The sequence below is a fragment of the Oxyura jamaicensis genome, chromosome 18 (assembly GCF_011077185.1).
Source record: "Oxyura jamaicensis isolate SHBP4307 breed ruddy duck chromosome 18, BPBGC_Ojam_1.0, whole genome shotgun sequence".
In the NCBI taxonomy this organism is placed as follows: Eukaryota; Metazoa; Chordata; class Aves; order Anseriformes; family Anatidae; genus Oxyura; species Oxyura jamaicensis.
The window spans coordinates 9,249,482-9,272,027 of NC_048910.1; the positions used below are offsets into that span (position 1 = coordinate 9,249,482).

The 22,546-nt window shown below is 36.4% G+C and overlaps 1 protein-coding gene across 4 annotated transcripts in view; it reads right to left on the reverse strand.

The window, feature by feature from the left end:
* Nucleotides 1–1,036: 1,036 nt before the first annotated feature.
* Nucleotides 1,037–22,546, reverse strand: part of PITPNC1 (phosphatidylinositol transfer protein cytoplasmic 1) — a 90,701-nt gene continuing 69,191 nt past the window's right edge. For 3 of the 4 annotated variants that reach the window (XM_035342335.1, XM_035342333.1, XM_035342334.1), the window contains 4 exons: nt 21,863–21,958; nt 13,166–13,321; nt 12,370–12,433; nt 1,037–5,600 (listed from right to left, as the gene is read on the reverse strand). In XM_035342335.1, the coding sequence (XP_035198226.1) occupies nt 5,341–5,600; nt 12,370–12,433; nt 13,166–13,321; nt 21,863–21,958 (576 nt within the window). In that variant the 3' untranslated portion in view covers nt 1,037–5,340. Of the gene's footprint in view, nt 5,601–8,958; nt 9,078–12,369; nt 12,434–13,165; nt 13,322–21,862; nt 21,959–22,546 lie in introns of all 4 variants that reach the window. The other variant, XM_035342337.1, reaches the window with a different exon arrangement.

The following is a 22,546-nucleotide window of genomic DNA, read 5'->3' on the forward strand; positions in this document are numbered from 1 at the left end:
TGCACCTGGGTGGCAAAGGCTCAGTCAGAGCCTGTGCTGTCTGCAAGGTTTGGCCCCAGCACACTCATCCCAACATGATCTTAAAGCACTAAAGCCACCAAGAAGTCATTACCGCAGCACTGCGTTGTTTCTGGCTCATTTGTGTGGTTACCAACACCATTTACTGTTGGATTGTACCTGGATGTTCCCGTCCCATCCCACCACTTAGGCACTGCCTCACCCTGTGCTTCACAGCTGTTTCTCATGCCAGGTGCATTGCATTGATCGCCTTTTGCAATGGCAGTCTGCTCTGGTGACTCCTTCAGCCCGTTCTGGACATGGTACTGATCACCTCTGCAGCCAGGGCTGCAAAATGCCCTGCATCTGGCAACGTCACATCACCCACTGCTGCGTGCTTCGAGCTGGCTGGGATTCATCTTGCAAAGCAGCTGTAGCAACCCGATAGTTTACAGGGTAAATCCTGTCATTTCTACCTGAAGTATTTTCGTTACGTATGTTTGTTCCTTATTTCCAGTCCTACCCTGCTGTGAAGCATTTCTATATCAAGTAAGCAACTAGCAATTTTCTGGGGCACAGAAAGCTTTATGCGTATGGAGTAAGCCCTTGCTTAAAAAGAATCATTGTACACATGAAATTTCCATTGACTGAAATGAAATGACTAGAGGTACGAAGGATTCTTGTCTTTTGAGAGGTTTCCAGTGTTCTCTTTTCCGGTATTTACTACAACACTGCGCTGCAAAACTCTGCATGGAGAATTAGAAATGGCTCCCTACTGAAAAAAATCCTTGTAAACCAAATGGTCATTTACAAATGAATGGGCTAACGTGAGACCGAGGGGGCAGCTACCCTGGTAAAATCTTTAAAAGCTGAGGAGCAACAAGACCTAGCAGATGTTAAGTAGTTTAAATTTCCCTTACAATGCCAATTCTTTGTGCTACTTAATTTTGAGGAACTGACTTGCAGAGCTGGTGGTAGAAATGTTAATGGCCACGTTCCTTGCCAGGGAAGACCGAGTAGAAGAAAACAGCCACACTTGTAAAGAATACTTGTTGGTAGTTTATTTACAACAAAATGCAAGGAAAAATACAATATTAAAAATAATAAATAACTAGGAAAAATCAAAAACTGAAATGGATGAAAAATATGACAATCAAATTCTCCTGCTTAGCCTTGCATTGTTTAACATGCAGAGCAATTCAAAACTTGGTCCTTCTTTGATGGTACTAATGGATTGCCTAATGTAGCCATCAGAGCTCTAAATAAAAGAAATGAATTACTGGACATTCAGAGTCACGTGGAATTACCACAGAAATGAAATAAAACAATGAAATCTGTTTAAGTGATACCACAAAACTACAGGAGATTGTAATTCAATGACCATGCTGTTCATTTAAAGCAAAACATTGTTAGACGTATTTAGCAGTTTTAACTTACACATATAAAACCAAGTCCAAACAATGGAAACAAAAAAGCTCCTATTGACAAGATCATGAAATCTCTCTTACTGCACTAAGTCATAAAAAGCATACACGTTTGGCTTATTTCAAATGATAACACATTGTTTGGAAGTTATAGTGCAGCAAGCTTCAAAGCAGTTTTAACAAAATGTAGCAGTCTTGTTACAAAATAAGTCAAGGAACAAAAATCTCCATTTCGAAATCTCTACAGCAGCAGTTAATGCAAATTGGCTACTAGATGTCACACAATCACCTTCCATAATAATAATAATAATAAAAAGTCAAAGAATAAGTTCAAATACTTTCCACAGGATTTATCCAGTCATTTACAAAATCAGCAATTACATTCATAAGAAATCCCATTACGCATGTGTTTCAGGAATGTGCCGCTTCTCATCGTCTTTCCAGGTACCTTCTTTTTTTAATTTATGAAGAGGTCTGCCCTTCTAAAGATTGCAATTGCAGTCATTTTGTTATAATTGTTCTACAAGAAATATATCAAAATATGAGCAAAGCTGCGAAAAGGTTTTAATAGAAGCCCAAAGTAATCACATTATTTACTCTGAACTGTGTTCTCCTTGGTGAAAAATTCCTTGTGAAGTCCTAGCAGAATTATATTGTGTAATTCTTCCATCACTGTGGCAGAGAATAGGAATACATAGCTGCTGTGCCTATTCACCTTTGCTGGGTGCCACCATACCCTCTACAGATGTATTCACTAACTACATCATTTATTTTTGCAAAAGAAGTGATGAATACCTGCAAAATATTAATTTTCTCCTAATAAAGATGCTTGAAAATGCAGTAGAAAGCATTCTGACAAAATCAAACCCTCTGCCTCAAGATGTTACCCAAGTATTCTGACCTTCCTTTCCATATCACGTTGTGTGATTTTGTGTTTGCTGGGAATATTCCAGAAGTTATTCTGCATAAAATTAAAAAGCAAACCCCAAACAAACCAAACAAAAAACCCCACAGGAACAGAAATGATATTTAAACTTCATATGGACAAATTGGTTAATTACTGACTGCTGGGGAAAACAAAGTAGAACATGGCGGAGGTCACTAACAAAAAGCCTGGCATATTATCCAAAGCAATGAAGGTATCTACATTTTTTTATTTGCCTTCATCAGTAAGCAACATGGAGGCACTGTGGATGAGCGTGAACTTTGGCCACGCAGTGGCATGAATTTTGGCCAGCAGTGAATTCAGGCTGTTTGGTCAATCAATCTGGTACTCCTCAAGACCAGCACTGCCTGGTGGAAGGACTATGGCAGCAGCACATGCCGATGGACACACAGCATTAACGAGTCTGGCATTTTTTCCACGACACGATCAGTGTCTTTCTCCTACATATCCGTCACACAGCTATAAGATGTGTTCTGTTCAGGTGTGTTAATAATTTTCATACATGCCTTACCTCCCAAACCTACATGGTATGGTAATCACCCTATCCACACGGGATTTGAAATGAATCAGTTAAACATGAGTGAAGGTATGACTGCTTTGGTCTAGTAATCTGTAACAAACCCAGCTGCCAAAACTTCTATAGAAACAGTAACATGTAAGCACAAGGAAATTACGACTAACTAGAGCTGGGCAATTTTTTCTTTGACAAACAACAAATTAATTGAAAAATAGACTTTCATCAGGTGGAGCAGACCTAAACTATTTCTACATAGTTAAATTCAGGCAATAAAAAACAGCCAACAACAGCTAATCTTTTAAAAGGTTTCCCTCCTCTGCCAATGTCTCAATCTTGCTACTAAATAAATAATAAAGATTAGACCAGTTATAATCATTATTACTTAATTTGCACACTCTTAAAGCTTAAATCATAAACTAATGCAAGAAAGTTTTGTTTGCAGCATCACAGCGGCTTTTTTTTTTTTTTTTTTTCAAACAAAAAATCATCACCTGTCAGCTTACTAGCTACACAGAATTACAAACTCTGGGAAGAAATGCAAAGCAAAACATGGACAGTAAGTGGGAGAAAGCATGAAGTCAGACCATAGCTAACCTACAAAGAGCTTCTGGATTTTGCTAGCTACAGGGTTTTAACTATCAATCAAATATACACTTGTTCTCAGTGCAGGTTGACAGTGGAATTACCTCTCCTGCTACTAAAACTACCCTATAAATACCACACATTCAACATAACTTCTACTGGGTCTACAGCCATCGAGGAGTTCAGTGCATTTAAGCCAGTCAAATCATTACATTGTGCTGAGAAGATGGCACAAACGTCCTGTACGGGTAGGAGGCCATCCCCAAACTGATTGTTCAATATTCAATGATAGTTCAGCTCTGGAGGACTCTCTTCTTTTTATCCATGTACCATGTCACCAGTGGTACAAAATATCACTCACTTTGATCATATCATTCATGTAACAGCTATCATTCACTGGGAATTGAACAGCAGCTTATTGAATATCTACTACAGCATCAAGATAGATACTGACAATAGTAATTAAATAGCAATTTGTAAAAAGAGAACAAAGTACCCCAAATGGGGGTCAGAGGGAACGTTTCTCACTGAGTTTACATTTTGAAAAGTAAAGAAGGAAGGAAGAGAACACTTTTGCAATTCATTTTTCTCTTCCCCCCTCAATCTACACTTCCCTTCCAGGAAGCATCCATTCTACGTTTTAATTCCTGAGATTGAAGAGTGATTTCACGTGCAGACCAGGAAGAGCACTTCTGTTTCCTTATTGTCACCCTACATGGGACTGAGCAGCCCCACGATTCTTTTGCTTTTCCAAGTGACTGGTTTTATTCATTCCTTCCCCAGAGGCGGTGGTAAAGCCTGGAACTAGCTTTCTGTTAGTAGAGATTGTGCTGTTTAGGAATGGTGAGAGCCAGGAAAGAAAAAGGAGTCTCATATTTTCTTTCCTTTACATTCAAGGTCTTATAGGGTAGCTACCACTCTTCTTTCAGTGAGGACAAGACAAAATTCATCGATTTTCCGTCTCAACTGGCTCAATTTAGCTGCTTTTTTTTTTTTTTTTTCTTTCAATCTTGTACATGGAACATCATTGGAACACCAGTATGAACTTAAGAGATCACAAAAAAAAAAAAAAAAAGCTATTAAAATACATTATCTACAAGAAATAGGTGGTTTCTTTTACAAATTCTGTGCAAGATAGAAATAGTTCAATGGCCTCAAAGTCAGTATAATTAATTACAACTGGGGCTTCAATACAGTGATATTTTAGGTTTGAACAGTTTCATGTTTGTTAGCTAGGCCCCAAATCCTGAGTCATATTAAGCGAAATATGAATCTGAGTGATTGCTGTTGGTGTTCAAGTACAATGAGTTGCAGGTCAAAGGTTTATGAACATACATGAAAAGCCTGAGAGTAGGATGGATTTTAAAATCAGTTATAAAAGAAGAAAATTGGAGCTTTTTTATCCAGTTAACCCTGCTTTCTGCTTGGCACAAATTGGCCTCAGAATTCCTTGGCAGCTTTACTGAATATCTATTCCTAATTATAAATGCTATGACCCAGATGTGGATTTGTACGTAGAGATACTGCTACAGAAAGATTTATTTTCTTTTATAGGGTTCTCCGCAGACTATTTCATTGTAGGTCAGTAAGATACACCATATGGCTTGGAACACTGCTTTAGGAATATATAAATTACATTCTCTTGCATGCACTTCTCTGAAGCTTTTAAGGATCAAGCCTGAGGAAAGAAGCAATCTTTCCACAACAGTGAGATTATCCGAAGCAAAAACAAAACAAAACAAAACAAAACAAAAAAACAAGAACAAAAAAATCCAACAAACACCAACCAACCACCATGACCTTTCTAGAAACTCTATTATGTTACTCTTGCTGTGGTAGACATGGCTTATCAGAAGGAATCATGCTGGGTTAATTTAAAGTTTTTTTTTCTCTAGATCTGGAAGAGTGAGGGTTTCTGGGGCAGACTTTTTTCGAGGCCGGTCTTTGGGAACTGTTAGGAATTCGGGAGCATCTGTGGAGAGAGGAGTTGATGGAGCACTAGATGGAGCACTGCGGGTTGAAGAAGGCATGGAAATGTTAGAGATAGCTATTGCAGGTGGAAAAATCCCAATTTTCTTGTTGGTAGCTTCCTGAGTTGCTCGTTCAAACTCTCGGACTTCATCCATTGTCATGTCTTCAATAAGTAGAAAAGAAAGATAAATGGCATGTTAGAATATTTTCAAATGATGATTTCATTAACTCAGTTAAACTACTTCCATCCACATTTCAAATCGGAGAGTGGTTCTTATCATGCGTACCATTCAATGATTCTCCATATGAATTCCATCTTATTTTAATGCATTGACTGTAGTACAATAAAATGCCAATGTAAAGAAAATGAGGTACATTAAGCAAATGCTAATGGTTCTTCTATCTGGGTCTGTGTCTGAACTGAATAATGAGTGCAACCTCAGTAACTGATGGAAAAATCAAGCTATTTCACAGGCAATTAAAGAATATATTTAGATACATAGTCAGCAAGTAGAATTTTTCAGAACTTCAAACAAAACAAAACTGACTTTTTTTTTTGTTGTTGTTCATCTACATTATGAACACAAACTGATAAATGGCTGGCACTGGTTTGTTTCCCTACTGCAGTTATCAAGGGATGAAAACTTCTCTCTCCCCATGCAGAGCTTCAAGTGAATTCTAGTTACCGTTGCTTGCACAGAACTGGGGCATTATGCTTTTCTACTAAGAATGCCTAAAGAATTCCCTCAGACTTGATAGTCACTACACACTTTCCAACATCCCTGGAAAACGGGCCAAAATGAGAAGAAACATCAAAGTCACTTTGCTATGGAAAATCAGGTCCACAGGATGTTTCAGGTGGTGAAAGTCTTCTCATGGAGGTGACAAATGTGTCACAGTGCTGTAGAAACCCACAAGAGGGCAGAGCAATCCCAGCATAATGTCTTCTAAACTGAGCTGTCCAAAACTTTTTTTGATAAAATCCTAAATGAATGACATCTGCTGCAAATGGGTAACGTGAGAAAAAGCATAATCTGCATGGCATTCTGCAACCTGCAGCTTCATGCTTATATTGCCTGCACGATGTCCAGTAAACCACCTGAAATAAATTGTATGGTTTTCTCTGAACACCACAGTAAACCCGTGTGTTTGCAGGAATCATAGAATTAAGCTCAAAATATTCAAACTACCCCAAGTAGAACAGAGCAAAACCCAATATCTGAAAAATACTAATTGAAAGAGCTGACTACTACCAAAGACAAAACAGAAACCAACAACCCCCTCTCCCCCCTCTCAAACCAACACATGAGAAGACTCCCTGTAAAATCTCTTCTGATTTCTCTCTGGGTAATTGTATTGTAAATCATAATAAATCTTTGGGAGATGTGATTAAAACCCCGTGGGAGTGTGGTAGGATATAGATAATTTATGCTTCACATTCAAATAATAAAGAACCAAGTTCTGCAGATGATAAAGACATTACTGCTATCATTCTCTACTCTTTCTCATCCATTGTTGTCAGTTTGTGCGACATCTTTGTAAATCTTGTAGTATATGGCATTCTTTTTCAAGACTACAATTTAGCGGTTTCATTCAAGTTTCGTTAAGCCATTTAATACATTCTCTGAGTCCTCAAAGCTCAAAAAGGAACCCAAGCAAACAAACAAAAATAACCCACAAATATAAACACTGGCATTTTAATCAACACAAAATTCTGGCATATCTGAGTGTCTGAGACATAGGACTGGCAATAGTGCTTACCATACAAACAGCAAAATGATATATTTTCAGTACATCGATACTTTTTCGTATTAGCCAGCTGCCTGCATCTGTAGCCTTGGCTGATGTTAGGTAGAAGCTTTATGTTGTATTACAACATCATGTTAAATAAACAAAACCAAACAAGTTGCCAGCTGCCTTCTCTCCTCACTGCAGATTACATTCCAGGGGCCTTTTCAGCCTACGGAGCTGTGCCAGTTATTAGGAGGGAGGACCAAGTTCTTTTCAAATCCGAGATAAGTGGTGGAAATAAACAGGTGGTCTGTTACATAAACAGAAGGAACTGCACCTACTTGTGCTGGAGATAGATTTGAACCTGATTTGCTGATTTACACTTCATTTTGATCTGTAACAGAGTGTGTAGTCTTTCTGAACTCAAAAGGTTTGAAAACACCACAACATCAAAGGGAAACCATGAATTTATCTCAGCTATTTTTGATTGAGGAGTTCTATATAAAATAAAACAAAGCTTGTCTTAAATGAATCAGAGTGAAACAGGACAAGATGATTTATCAGTTAACTGGCCGTTTAAGTGAAAATTGATTGAAGTCTTATTACAAAGTATCCTCCAAGACTGTAAATTTTAAATTCAGACATGAAATACTCATTATCCCTTCAGCTGAATTTTGCTCTTTAGCTTACACTCACCTTAAATTCATCTCTGTTCTGATATACTCTCAAGTAAAACAAGTCCTTGCCCTGAGCTTAGAAGGCTCAGACTGTGAAATATGTCCCTGCTCTTTCTTTTTTTCATAAATGACAAATTCTGTCCTGACCTCAATGGTAATTTTGCCACATGGGAACTCAGGATGGCAAACTTCATACGAAGCCAAATCCTGAAGTGTAGAGCCAAAGTCAAAACTGATTCTCAATTCACTGAACAGGTAAGGAGTAACCTTGATGCCAAGGAACGGCAGCAAAACAAACACAAGAATTGTCCTCCTGTTTATCCTTTAGATAACATCTCATACTGGTGAGAATTTTTACTAAGGACAAAGGACTTAGGACTTCAGGCTTCACCTCACACTTGTTACTTGAGTAAAACCATCACTGCTCAGTTCACAGAAACAAAGGAACAATAACATTTTTAGAAGCAAATACCACTGCAGATACAAATAATTTCCAATGTTAGACATCCTCTTGAGGTGCCTAAATTAGGAACCTGAATTCTTACGGTTTCCAGAATCTGAATCAGAGCACCTACACATCAATGTGCCCTTTTTCACAGATTGCTGGTATATACTTCTGAAAGTACTTCTCACCTTGTTGGTAGCTAATCAATGATGACATTAAAATTAGTTTGAAACAAGTGAATAAGTCATTAGCTTTCTTTCCTGGTGAAGCAAATAATTTTATTAGTCCCACAGAAATTTTCCACTCTCCATGTTCCTGGCTTTTTGACTGAAGAAGTCTGAACTCTTGCATTTTTTTAAACGATTCAAATATAGAAAGTAGAACTGATATTTAACTACTACTTTATGCATCCAACTGAAATTAGAGAATTTTGTTTTCCCCGAAGACAGGGACTTGTATGCAAGCCCAACCCCACCCTTTCTTACATCAGTGGCAGTTTACAGTGCAAAACAAAGGATTGCACTTCATGGAGAAAGATTCTGTTCCTGCTGAGGCAAAATCACCCCAAAATTCCATTGACTAATCAGCAAGATCAGCTGGCTCCTCTTCTCTGATCTGTGCAGGTATATTAGTTGAGGATGGGCAATATGTTTTAAAAATTGACATACTCTTGCTTTGGCATGGCTCTCTATTTCATCCACAGTAGATGAATGTTGGTTGCAAACTTTAATGTTGGTTTTTTCATGCATATTTTTCTCGTATTCTCGAACATCATCCATAGTCATATCTGTAAAAAGTTCAAAATTGTTGGCATTTTCCATTGATTCAATGCAAACTTAATTTCTTAAGAAGGTTCTAGGAATACATAGTCTTTCAGCAGAAGCCAAAAAAGGATTTTAAAAAAAGCATGGAGCAACTAGCTTTATGAAATTTGACTCATAAAGGTAGTTATATCAGCCAGGGAGGTGTAAGAAGGTTAAGTCAAAGGGAGTCAGAGAACAGGAAGGAGTGGAAATTGTTTGGGAGAATCTGTGTAACTTAAGGGAGGCAAAAAAGTATTGAAGTGCAGGCCTTGGCAAAAGCCAAGATCTTCTAAAAAGATTTTAGAAGATCCCTTAGAATAAAGGACAGATACAGAAATATTGTAAAGATTTACTTACCTTTGCAGGAACTTTCTAAAAGATTTTATATTATCTTTGCATAGTATGTCTCAAAACCAGCAAACAGTTTTACTGTTAAAACACACATCAGCTCAGATTCCAGAAGCTAACACTTAATTACACCAGAAAGTGGATTAATAATGAATATGTTAATAGCTTTTTAGCCTCAAGCCATTTAATGCATTATAAAAATTATACATACTTTACAAATAACGCCAGTTCTACTGGTAGGATCATTTATCATTGTCTAGGCATGCCTGATGTTGTCCAACTTGCGAGTATGTAACTCAAAACAATCGTTAAGGATTTAAAGAAGTTTTTGTCGTAAATCATACTTCTAGTAAAAACATTCAGAATCCAATCAGCTGACTTGTGACCTTACTCTTCTGAGTATTTTACTTGTGAGTAAGGTGTAGGTGAACATGATGGCTGTCAGAATATTGGTTCATTCTTTGCAATTATTTCATAATTTCGGAGCTTCATGAAAATAGACATTAATCTTTTATACATACAATTTAAATACCACTTTACTAGCACAGAACATTTGGAAACGCATACCATTTTTGTTAATGTATGCCATGGTTCTGTTCTTGAGGCATTTGATGAGACAGCTCTTAAGGAAAAATATAACTTTAGCTGTAATATTAGTAGCATGCTGTAATACTTCATCAGTGAAAATGAAGTGCAATCTAAAATTTTGACCAATATGAAACAAGGAATACCACTAATATACTCTTTCAACCTGTTTTTTTCTTGTTGTTTTGTTTTTTTCTGTTGTCTGGAATGAAAGACGAGCTGATAAGCCATGTAGATAACATGCCAAGATGCATTTTGCCAAGCAAAGAACATGCTCTTTATTAGTAACTAACATTCTGAAAGTAGACTTTTCTTAATAAAGCTAAATACAGTTTAGTAAACAAGACACATTCATACTTACAGTTACAGTAAGAGTAATCAATCAGTAATATCAGTAACATAGTGTGCTTGATAACTGATCTTAATGGCTTGGTTACTTGATTCAGTTTAGCTGACTTGCATCATCTCAGTCTTTCTCAAACTTTAATTTGAAAAGGTAATAATTTACGGCAAACAGACTCTTTAAAAGATAATGAAATACTCGGTTTCTAGTCAGCAATTCTTACCACCTGTTATTCTCAGAACACTGCAGAGCTATAAAGGCAGCAGACGGCACAGAGAGTTACCCAAATTAACGTTCTGCACTTTCTTTTCTTCTTCTTTTGTAAGACTTGCTATATATTTAGTCTTTATTCATATCTATTTTAGAAAGCCAAGATTTTTTAGGTTTTGTACTTCACCTGACAAGTATTCAACTTACTATCTATTCTTTAATAACAAGACACATCATGACAGTAAAAATCCACAGATAATTGTGTACTGAGATATTTTGTTTGTGGAAAGAGTGTTTATGACAGGGTGTATTAAGAGTTAAGAATGTGTGGCTAAGTATTTTTGGGCCAAAATTATTCCATGTGTTTAATTTCATGGTTACTCAGTTGTCATTTTTATCAAAAGTTCTGCTAAAGTGCAGATCACTCTTAGCTTCCCAGTACTGTTTCTTTGTCTTGTCTTTAAGAGGTATTTTTTGGGCAAATTTCTGGGCTCAATTATTGTGTGAATTTAGGCTTCATTATTTAAAGTCATCAGTTAAAATTGTTTTGATTATTGTATACATAAAATTAGAACAGTAAGTATTAAAATCAGTCATGGTTCTAATGTTACAGAAACTATTACATTTTGTAACAAAAGTCAACACAACTGCATCCGTTCTGAAAAATAACCGAGCCAATTTAAATAAACTGTCAAAAAGTCAATTTAGAAAACATCTTAAGTGATGTACCCTGGGAAATAATCTCTATTTTTTTCCCGTTTTGGGGAATAAACAGCAGAAATATAGTCTAGTCAGATAAAAAGAACTACTGTTCTCAAAAGTCTTTATCCTTATGAATATACACACACACAGGTGACTTCATTTTGTTCAGGAAAATAGTAGATCACTATATTGCAGGTAATAAATTTTAAAAAAATATATCTAAATTTAAAAAAAGCTCTTGGAAGTCTTCCTTACTGGACATAAAATTATTGTATTAGTTTATGGCTACACAATAGAAGTAATATTTATATTAGTAGATTTCAGTATTTTTATGATCATTACAGCACAAACTTTTTCATGCACTGCTCAATTTATAAGATATTCTCAAAGATATTTATATTCCCAAATAACTATTATATGTTAGATGGTATTTTATCTTCTACAAGTATCTATACTTATGGTTACATCTTACTGAAAATACACGTACAAAGGACAAACCCTGTGAACTTATGCCCAATACTACAGCTGGTGCCTAGATTCAGAACAGTTTTTGCATGCAGCTGCTGTTCAATCAGACCCAGAGGGTTTTATATTTATATTCATTTTTCAGAAAGGACATTAGAGTTCCATCTTTTTGTTATTGAAATCCATATTATCACTTTAAAACCTTCATAAAAAGCTGAAAATGTGTTGGATCAGAGGCCCTACGAGTTTGCAGTATGGAAATTATTAATAAGAAGCTTTAATAAAACCTGCATGCAGCTCTCCATATAGATGACTCTTGGCAGGGACAAGAGCTTCTATCTGCCTACAGTGCAGGATGACTGGACTGATGTATACTCTTAGATGCATGGGATATAAAGGCATCCCTGTATGATGCCTACCAGCTGCCAAAAATACAGTCTATCCTTGCTAGCAAAGAACCTGCCATAAATGAACTCCGTATGTTCCAGAGAAAATGAACGTACTTCTGCCTCTTTCATGAACAACTTATGCTAAGACCTGATGGTCTATGAAAGCAAATGGAAATTTGTTGTTAATTGTGATATGCTTTTTATCTCAAAGAGCTCCATCTGGAGAACACTTACCATACCACTCATCAACCCAGGCAAAAGCCTGCCGGTGACCGATCAGTAGTATATCTCTGACCACCTGTGAAACAAGGAAAAAGTTAAATATCTTTGCAGCAACAAAACGTTTTAGAAAAGTGACAGTGTTGACTTTCAACAAGATTTAATGTGAAAAATATTCTGTCAGTTTTATCTCTAAAAAGACATACCCTAGAGAATCAGACATCCTGGCTCTGAAGGTCTTGTAGTCCAACCTCCCACTCACAGTGGAACTACTGCCAACGCTGGATCACATCAGCGTGGCTTTGACTAGCATGGGAAGCCACTTGGGAATACATACAGAATCTCATAATCTTTGGGAAAACAGACTGGAACTCTTTTCCTTTTCCTTATTAATTCTTTGGATGAGTAGAAAGTCAACACTCTGAAAAGTATTATCATTTGGCTGTTGTGCCATTCAGTAATTCATTTTTTACTAGACTGACTGGAAAGCTCTCCCATTATCTGTTTGTAAGAAACACTGTACTGTCTACTTGCACATTTCTCATTTATACTCACAAATCCTTTAGCTCATATATTTATCACAGCACTGAAAATATTACTGATATTTTTTCTCAGTCGTAGACCCAAGTAACTCCAGGCTTTGTCAAGTTTACACCCAGAGATGAACTCTTTGGATTTGCTCCAAACCTCTCAGACCTTGAGAGAGATTCAGCTAAGCCTCCTACCTCCAACATCGAGTTATATTCCTGTGCAGGACAGTACTCAAGTTCTGCTTACGTGAAGGATAAGAAACAGCTCTTGTTTCACTGACCTTATGTACAAATTGTTCTACTCTGGTTTGAAGTCCCCAGACTTCAAATTTCACAGTCACAAGTTTGTAGGAACACATAATTGGCTGATGGGTCTCTCTCCAGCCTTCTTTTAATTGGCCTCTCCCAGTCTTCTGTGACTTGAAATATTTAGGATCCTGCAAAACAAAGCAAATGTACTCAGAAATCCTGGAAAAGTCCTGTTTGTCTGTCTGCTAAAGTAAATGTTTTGGTAAGATATAAAATATGAAAACACTCTAATAAACATCATGAAAAAGTAAAATGAAATGGGCTTAAATGAGCGCCAGGCTATAATAAAGTCCAATCCTGTCTTTTATGCAACAGCCAGTGAATTGATGGCATTCTTGGAAGCTACTTTGGAGCTCATTTGATCTAGGACATTTTCTACTATAGGAAAATATGTTATTGCAAGTCATTCCAATGCAAGGCACTCCAAGTCTTACTTACGGCCTCTGGAAGCAATGAAGCAATGTTGTTTCTTTAGGGCTTGTTTTTACACTGCTCCTCCAGTGTGACTTACAGGTGCTATTTACCCATGCCTGTCTTCATGAGATCATGTCCAGTTTAAGCTTTGACGCATCAACACTGTTGTGACCCTGGCTGATATTTTGCAATTTTAAGTGAACTTGTATATCTAAATCACCAGCTAAGTATGAAACTGGTTTGATCCTGTTGCATTTCACCTTATGTCTGTTCCTGCTAATTACATGTTACAACAGAAACAATACACAAGTGAACTTTGATTTTCAAAACTTGAAAATAATGAAGTTTCAGTAAATTTATAGTGTAGCTTCTAAAATCTGTCTTCAAGAATAACCACCAGTGTATGCCTTGCCCAAAGCTGAGATCTGGGAAGCTCTTTTAAATTCATCCTTTATTAGAAAAGCTGTTAAACATTCATCTAAGTATATGCTTTAATTATGTGCTCAGTGGAAGAAGATGATCAGAAGAAAAACCCTAACAAATCAATAAGGCTACTGTGATTTTAATCTTCTTCTTTCCACTGTGATCTTACATACCATTCAGCACCATTCCTTTTTTCTAGTGTGCGCAGTTATCTCCTGACTTGGCTTCTGTTTTTTTTTTTTTTTTTTTTTTCCATAAACTGAAGCTCTGTCATTAAAGCTTATTTACAAAGTTCTAATGAGGTGACAGGCTTCCTTCTCTGTGAAAGTCATTGCTTTTATTGCTGACACGTTCTTTTCTAAATAGAAACTTTAAACTTGCAGTATAATAAGGTTTCAATGTTAAAGCACCATAAAAAAAACAATTCAGCATCATCATATATCATAGCAACATACCACTGTATATCACAACTCATAGTCACATGCTGTTGCCATTCTTCTCATTCAATAAAGCTTGACCTCAGATTGATCTAGATATTTTCTGGTTGAAAGAGCTGTTTTATAGCTGATTACTGCCTGAAGCAAGCAATATAATAATAATAAAAATAAAATAAAAAGGGAAGAACTAAGTTGTAAAATTCTAATAGACGGTTCCATGATAAAGAAATAGATTACAGAGAGTATCATTTTAAATATTCCTGCAAAATATTGCAGTATAAAATAAGTAAGTATTTCTAAAAAGGAAAATCAAAAGAAAATAGTAATTTTATGTAAGGACGGTCTGCTGTTTCTTACATACAGAGACAGTACTGGTGGGATGAAGCCATTGTCTTGATTAAGCACTCTGGATATACCCTTTAATAATACTGAGTGTTATGCGGGGATACTTTTATGTCGGTTCAGTGATAAGCAGATCCATAATGGAATAACTTCAATACAGTCCAAAGAGATTAATGTAATGAATTTGAGTTGATACCAAATGTTCAAAATCCTTAAATAAAAATTAAGCAACGAACAGCTACCCTGCAGGACTGCTCAGTCATAAATAAGACTTGTGTCTTGTTCAAACTGCAACAACCCTTGGTTCTAGTTTGTTTGCTTATTTATTTATCAATTTAATGAAGTTAACCCAGCAGACAAGTGGATTCATAATGGAAATCCTTTTTAAATTGGTGACCCCCAAACAATCCATTTACTGCAATGCAGTTCACCCATGACATCACTCCTAGTTCCAACGCTTTTAAGAGTGCCCAGAGATGGCACTTTTACTTCCCTTAATCATGTCCATTTTTCTTGAAGGACATGCTGTGTAGTCACAAGTTGGCTGGACAGCTTCAAGCAAAGAGCCAGGCAATGATGGACAGTATAGGCAACTTGTATCTAATAGCTTTAATGGGACCACCTGCCTTTCTGAAAACATTAACATATTGGTACTACAAAATTGTAGACTGATGAATGGAGTCCAGGAGAAAGAAAAGAATCAGAGAAACAGATTTTCAGACTGCTGTATCGAAGTTCAATGTGTTAAAGACTTTACTGCGTGCTTGCTCAGGTGAATTAAAACCTGGTTCACTGGGAGCCGTATGTGAAGGCTGTGTATAAGCTGAGAAGTACAACGTGTGATACACAGCCACATTAAGCAAAGTGAATGTGAGAGTTTAATCGCTTCATCATCAATTCAAAGCGCATAAATGTTTTACAGCGGTAAGCTGCCATAAGTAAAATTAATGTAACTTACTGTTTTACTCAGATGCTAAAAAAATAGGTACTTAAAAAAGTCTCAGATTATTTTAGAAGGACACTAATTCCTGCTCAGGAGTTGCTTGTGCTAAGGTTCATCTGAGAAAGTATTTAGAGGAAGAATTTCCATGTTTCCTCATATTTAAACCTTTCTTTGGCCTCTGCTGTTGGTCACAGCCACACGGAGCATCCCAAGTCAGAAAGACCTTTGGTGTGACCATGACTGCTAATGCTACGCTCTTCAGCGTCTGATCCCATTGAAATCAATGAGAAAAGTGACATGAATGCCACAATCCAGAAGGATTTTATATGCCTAACTCATTGCTTTGAGATCTCAGATTAAGATTCACAGCATGGAACCTTTTCTGCAATTAGGCACATCAGTTTCTTCTAAAAAAAATGAAGCAGTGATGATAATTTTTTATTAAATGCAAGTTGAAAAATGTATCAGTACACAGCACTGCTCCTCCTCCTGGCTTTCATGTTGCAGCTGATTAGATTTGTCAGGTAGGACAAATTAGATTCTTGCATCATGCCCACATCTCTCCAAGTCCTGGGAGGAAGCACTGAGCACTCCCCATGCCAGATCATGGATTTTCCTTTTTTTGCCTGTGAAAGGCACCAGGCTGGAGTGACGGAGCATATTCTCTAGGCCACGAATCATGACAAACAGAGCTTAAAAAACTTCTATCAGTGACTGGAAACCAGGCAAGCTGATCCTACATCTGAAACCACATTCATGTTATTATTTAGGTCATCTATTTTATGTGTACCTTATTTTTGCCACCTGTGCCTTCCTTTCTATAGAACCCATCATCCAAAGAACACTGCCTCTGTTCACTATTTTCCTCTTAATTTGTCTACTGGCAAAATCCTCAATCTGTTTTAAATGTAATGGCATAGCAAAAATCTTTTTGTTTAAATAACCTTCCTGTGCTTTTATCAGACCCAATTTATTAGGAAAGCCCATCTGGCAAATCCTTTTGCTAAAGAGGAGTAAAACCTACTCTGTATTTGTAATACATTATTGCCAGGTGCAGAGTGATTTAAAAATAGCACTTCTGCTAACATAGCAGAAACATCATTACCTGTGAGCTGGGCTTATTTGAGAATAAAATATAAAACTACAGTGAAATTAAGTAAAAGCCACAGCGGGGTGGGTATGGTTCCAAACATGGCACTCTCCCCTTGTTTCTTAGGCCACATCTGTCAGTTCCCAACTCAGCACGCTTACAGTCAGAGATCCCATTATTTTGTATTTAGCATCTATGATTCTATGATTTATTTACTTAGTGTACCTCACGGACTGCAGACATCATTGTCACCAGATGTGGAACTGTGACCCCTGTTCCAGGAGGCAAGCACTGATGTGAAAATACAGCACTGGCTTGTTGGAAGGCCTTTTCAGATCTCATTCTGAAATGTTGTTTTTTACTTGAAGTGAAATAATTAAACACTTTTGTTGCTTATAGGCATATAACTTCCAAATCTTAATGTGTATACTTTCCCTTAACTATGCCATGGTATTAGGCATGATTTGAAGATCCCATACTATCCTGCTGCTAATAGGGCCCCTCTCCCTTTGTCCGTATGGTGGAAGCCTGCATGAGACCCCTTGCTCGTCTCATCACCGGTCTGTCTCAAAAATGACTTGCTGTTTGTATGGTCATTTTAGCACTGCAAAGATCCTCAAGCTGCATATGGTCCCTACAGGTGAAAGTGCATTGTACTTATGCCATACATCCTATTCTCTTACTGGATGCTATCCAGATGCCCCCAGAAAAAGATTCTTCCTGCCTTCCTTCTAATGCACGGATTCATTTTTTTTCAGAATCCTATTGCAATACATTCCACCAGTATGCTTTTGAACTTGTGTTTTTTTCTTCTTCTTCCTTGTTTAAGCTGAAAACCAGTTTGTTTCATCTTGAATTTCAGAACCAATCCTTCATGGTTTTAATACATGGGATCTGGCATTTCACCGTCAACTCTAGTTGCTAGGTTTTGGATTTTAGCTTACTTAGCCTAGTGCTCTGGAAGGATTTGTTGATGTTAAGATGCTACTATAGAGATTTATTTGGAGTAATTTTTTAAATACTTTTTTTCTCTTTTTGAATTTCCATAAAAATGTGTTTTCTCGGAGAGCCAGCTAAATACTTAAAGAATTATACATACCGGGACAGTTCTGAGGTGTTAAAATATGGTAATCCAGTCAGCCTTTATGTGAGCTCACAGCTGACTTTAGTAAGTAAAAGGGTATTTTCATTTGTTTTTATGTCCTGTACTGAACTATGGTACTGAAAGCTACACGCACTCGCTGTGGGAGCTGAGGCAGCTGTCTTATTTCAACCATCATAGTTTTCTGGATAAGGCATGTGATGGATTCAGAATGTGACAGATTCAACCTGGACAGTAGAAAGCCAGACCTTCTACAGTGCAGCTGTGATAAAGTCAAAAAAAGGCAGCAATTGAAGAAGAAAACTGCAGCAGCTGCACAAAATCTTTCTACTTGGAGGTAACTTAAAAAGTTTATTCCATGTGTCCAACTCAACTGCTTTGTCATAAACAGGAAATGAAACACTGCTAATTCTGAGAACTTGAATATAATGGCAAAGAACATTTTGCTCAGTATCTCATATCTACAGTAAATGTTTCATTTCAGTGAATGATTCACTTGAGGCCCTCACCCTTTAGCACAGCTCAGTTTTGTTCTTTTCTATAATTTAGATCAATATATATACCTATATGGGGAATATGTGATGGCTGGCCATACTTATTCATTTATGGTTTGGTCACAAAGAAATAAGACAGATCCACTTACCTGTAGGATTGTACTTTCTTTATAAAGATGTAATTCTGTTTTCAATGTAACGTACATTCAGATTTGGAAACATACGATTTGTTATAGAAAAACAGGCACACCTATTAGCTTGGATCTAGATTTAAGCTTTCTCACTTTAGAACCCTACTTTTAAACATCTTAAAACATTAGGGGGTTTCAGGTCCATGTTTATAAAAAAAGCTACATTTATGGTGTAGGAGCAGTGGTAAGGACTCTGGTGGTCACTTAACCATTAGGTTTATAGATGGTCATTAAGTTAAAATTAACAAGCATTATCTGCTTTGGGATATCCAGAATTCCTGCAGTTGTACCTCCTGCAGTCTTCTAAAAATGCTTCTATAGAGGACACAGCTGGACTCTGTGTGTGTCTGTAAAAGCTTACCAAACTGTCTTCTGAATCACTATCCACCTTGTGATTTAAGTCCTTTGTGCATGCACTGACAGATAAACCCTCCATTCTTAAGGGTGTTCAAATCACTTACATGATTCTTGTCAAGAGATCACTCAGTATTACTGGCAGAGGTTCCTTTAAAATGTTGCTTAATGCAACAACAACCCTTCTTAAGCTTCCAGCTAACTATATTTTGACTTTTCAATGTCTGATGCTTTGGGTCCCTTGGATATCTCATGAAGCCTTCAGTGGTAACTCCAATATTATTGCTTCTATTAATGATATCTGTGTAATATATACATGATATCTGTGCAATATATATACAACCATATAATTTGATTATATAAATAAAAGACTAAAACTGCTGTGGTTAACTGTGTTATAATCAGTGAATTATTTGATGCACAAGTGCAAAGAAAGGTTGCAGTCAAAATGTAGAAAGCAATGAAAAATTTAAGATTTTGACACAAACAGCTTACCGAGGACAAGTGAACACTAAAGCTAAAAATAACTGAAATCACAAATACTAGCTTAATTACAACTGTGTAATTAGTACTGTTTGATCGTATCAGCAAACCACCTCTATATGCAGGCTGATAAGCATTAACAAAACCCAAGCAGGTTAAGTAGTGTACGAAAGGTTCAAATTATTTAAGCTCCTTCTCTAATATACAGTAATACAGTTAAACAATGAAAATTGCCATTAAAAGCAAGTATATTTTCAATTGAAGAGGGAAGCATTTTAATCAGGATATAAAAGAAATTTAAAGATTATTTCTAAAAGTATGCTGACCCTGATACAGAACTTGTTTAATTTTAAGCATGTGAAAGAACCATTTAAATGAAGAGATTACTGACATGCCTGAATTTAAATCATTCTCATTGCTCTTTCTGGATCAGAGTCAGAACACTTACCCAGTCGGATCTATTTCTTAATCCTGAGGATTGTACTTCACTTTTAATCATTAACCTTAGTATCAATTCAGATTAAGTGATGTAAAACCAGCCAAATTATTGTTATTAGTGTAATTAAAATACCTTTTATTTATCTCTGAAACTGTTATTTGGATAACACGACCATTTCTCTTTTATATAGAGTTACTTTTTTAAAACTGTTCTGATTGAAAACAGAAATCACATTTACAAACATTAAAAATATTTTTATAGTTCCTAAATTATGTAAGAGACCTCAGCAGAAATGGGAACTTGGCTTCATGTTCATCATATGGTAGCATAAAATACAGAGCTTGTAAACTTTGGAATTCACCAAATTCAGCTATTATTAATTCAGTTATCAATTACAGTATGTGCACAGTTAAATGCTAAGGTGTTCTCATTTTGTAGGAATTCTGAAACAGAATTTGGAAGCCAACTTATAAATCATCCATCGGTACAGAAAAAACAACAGATGCTGGTCTATTTTTGTTGTTTAAAACCATAAAAAAGATTCCATTTTGCTTGGAATAAGGTCTCTAGATGTGTCTTTGAAATACAACACAGATTCAAATTCTTTTCTCACCTAAGATGAAGCTGGTTTTCTATATCATGAGATTAATCATATAAAAATTATGTTTAATAGTTGGCTACAAAAAATGGGAAAGCTGAAAAACTAGATGTTACCTTCATGTTTACAATTTGTGGAAGTGCACACACCAAAATGAAAAATCTTACATGATTTCTTTAAATCATGGTCAAATACTGATGCGTTCAATAGCAGCAATCATTCCTAAATGGAACCGGACGACCATGGAGATCAGATAAGGTGATGGGACCAATAAGCTGCTTCATGAGGTGTTATATAATTTTTGGTATGTAACAGACTGGTTTTATTACCCAAGGAAACCAATAAAATTACTTTTCACTCTACCATAGACCCAATTTTATTTTATGACCAGGACATAAAATTTCAGATAGGATCTATAAATAGAAGACAACAAGTACCTGACTTTTTAAGTCTGAAAAGCATATCTCCTATGGTGTAAAAATATATTCATTGGCAAGTCTTCATTTTCTATCCTAAAAATGACTGTGTAGTCTCACTTTGTATAGTCAAACAGCTGCCATACTCATTGCCAGCTATGAATATATACTTGGCTCCAGAGGCAAATCATATCTCCAAAATGAAATGCAAGCATAGATCTGATCACTTCTCTCTAGTTACTCATTCTGAACCATCATTTTTTAAGTCTGGTGTGAAAACATTGAGACCACATCTTCATTTGCATGGTTGTTACTGATTTCAGAATAATTAATTGCATTGACCCAAAAGAAACAGTCAAACAATCAGATATACATGGGAGCAATTTTCAGGGGAATTTTAGGACAGTGAATGTGTCTGCTTGCCATTGATGCTTTTTAGCAGATTTATGACATTATGTAATAAGCTTCAGTCCCTCTTAGTCTCGCGTCATGCTTGCCCCTGAGCAACTGTGCATCAGCCCTATTCTCACTGCAGCGTATTTGTCCCTTGCCTCAGGCTTAGACACTTCACATGACTTCTTTCTTGGGGTGGGATGTGGATAAAGAAACCAGTAATGTTTAAAACTGTTCAGATCTGCAAACAATTAAATGAGCTTCCTGATTCAAAGAAAAATCTTTTCTAATTTGAATGAAAAGGTCTGGTATAGGACAAAAAGTGATAAGGATATAAAAGCATTTGAAAAAGTTGGAGTAATCTGTAAAAGAAAGTGTCAAGCAATCTAGACAGAGAGGCTGCTATCAGCTTCCCATTTAATCAAAAGCTTTTAAAATTCTAGTGACCACCATAATTTCATATCAAAGTAAAATTCTTTTGATTCCTATCAAGGCTTTACTGCAGCCTCTTACATTCCCTTCATCATTTCACAATCAAGTTGTCTCTTACCTCTGATTCCTTGTAATAGCGCTCAGGAATTTCATCACTGGCAATATCAATAAAGCAGACTTCTCGTTCCAGATCTTTAGCTTCATTGTCAAAAATCTGCAAGAGTTAAAGAAACATAACACTAACAGAACAACGTACTTACAAAACACACCTGGAATGAGGGTTACAAGCCATTTTTGATAACTTGTGCAATGGAATGTATTTAGACCTCCACTTGCATGGCTTCTGCTGTAAGACACTCCCATGCCTGTGGGACATAGTCACGTTCTCTAGCCTACGGCAGGTGCCAAAGTGTATGCAAGCAGGCAAAGGGAAGAAAATGGATGCTATCAAGATCATACGTAAGTAGTGTGTTCTGGTTAATTCTTTAGGACTTGGCTTTGAACACCAAGTCCCTAAGCAAGGCAAATGATGGGTATATATTGAAAATACTCGCTTTGCAGCATAGCATACTTCTGTGACTCTATCCAGAATTTAACCATTTAGGTATCTTAGTGACCCATGGGGCTTAGGCTTTGTCTGCAATAAATTTTCACTCATGATTTTGGAACTTGGAAATAAAAGGCTATCATGAATTGGTGCCATAAAAATCAGGGAAGTTGTGCATGCACTGTCAGGATCAGTAACAAGCTAATAATGTTTTTTTTTTTTTTTTTTTTTTTTTTTTTTTTTTTTTTTTTTTTT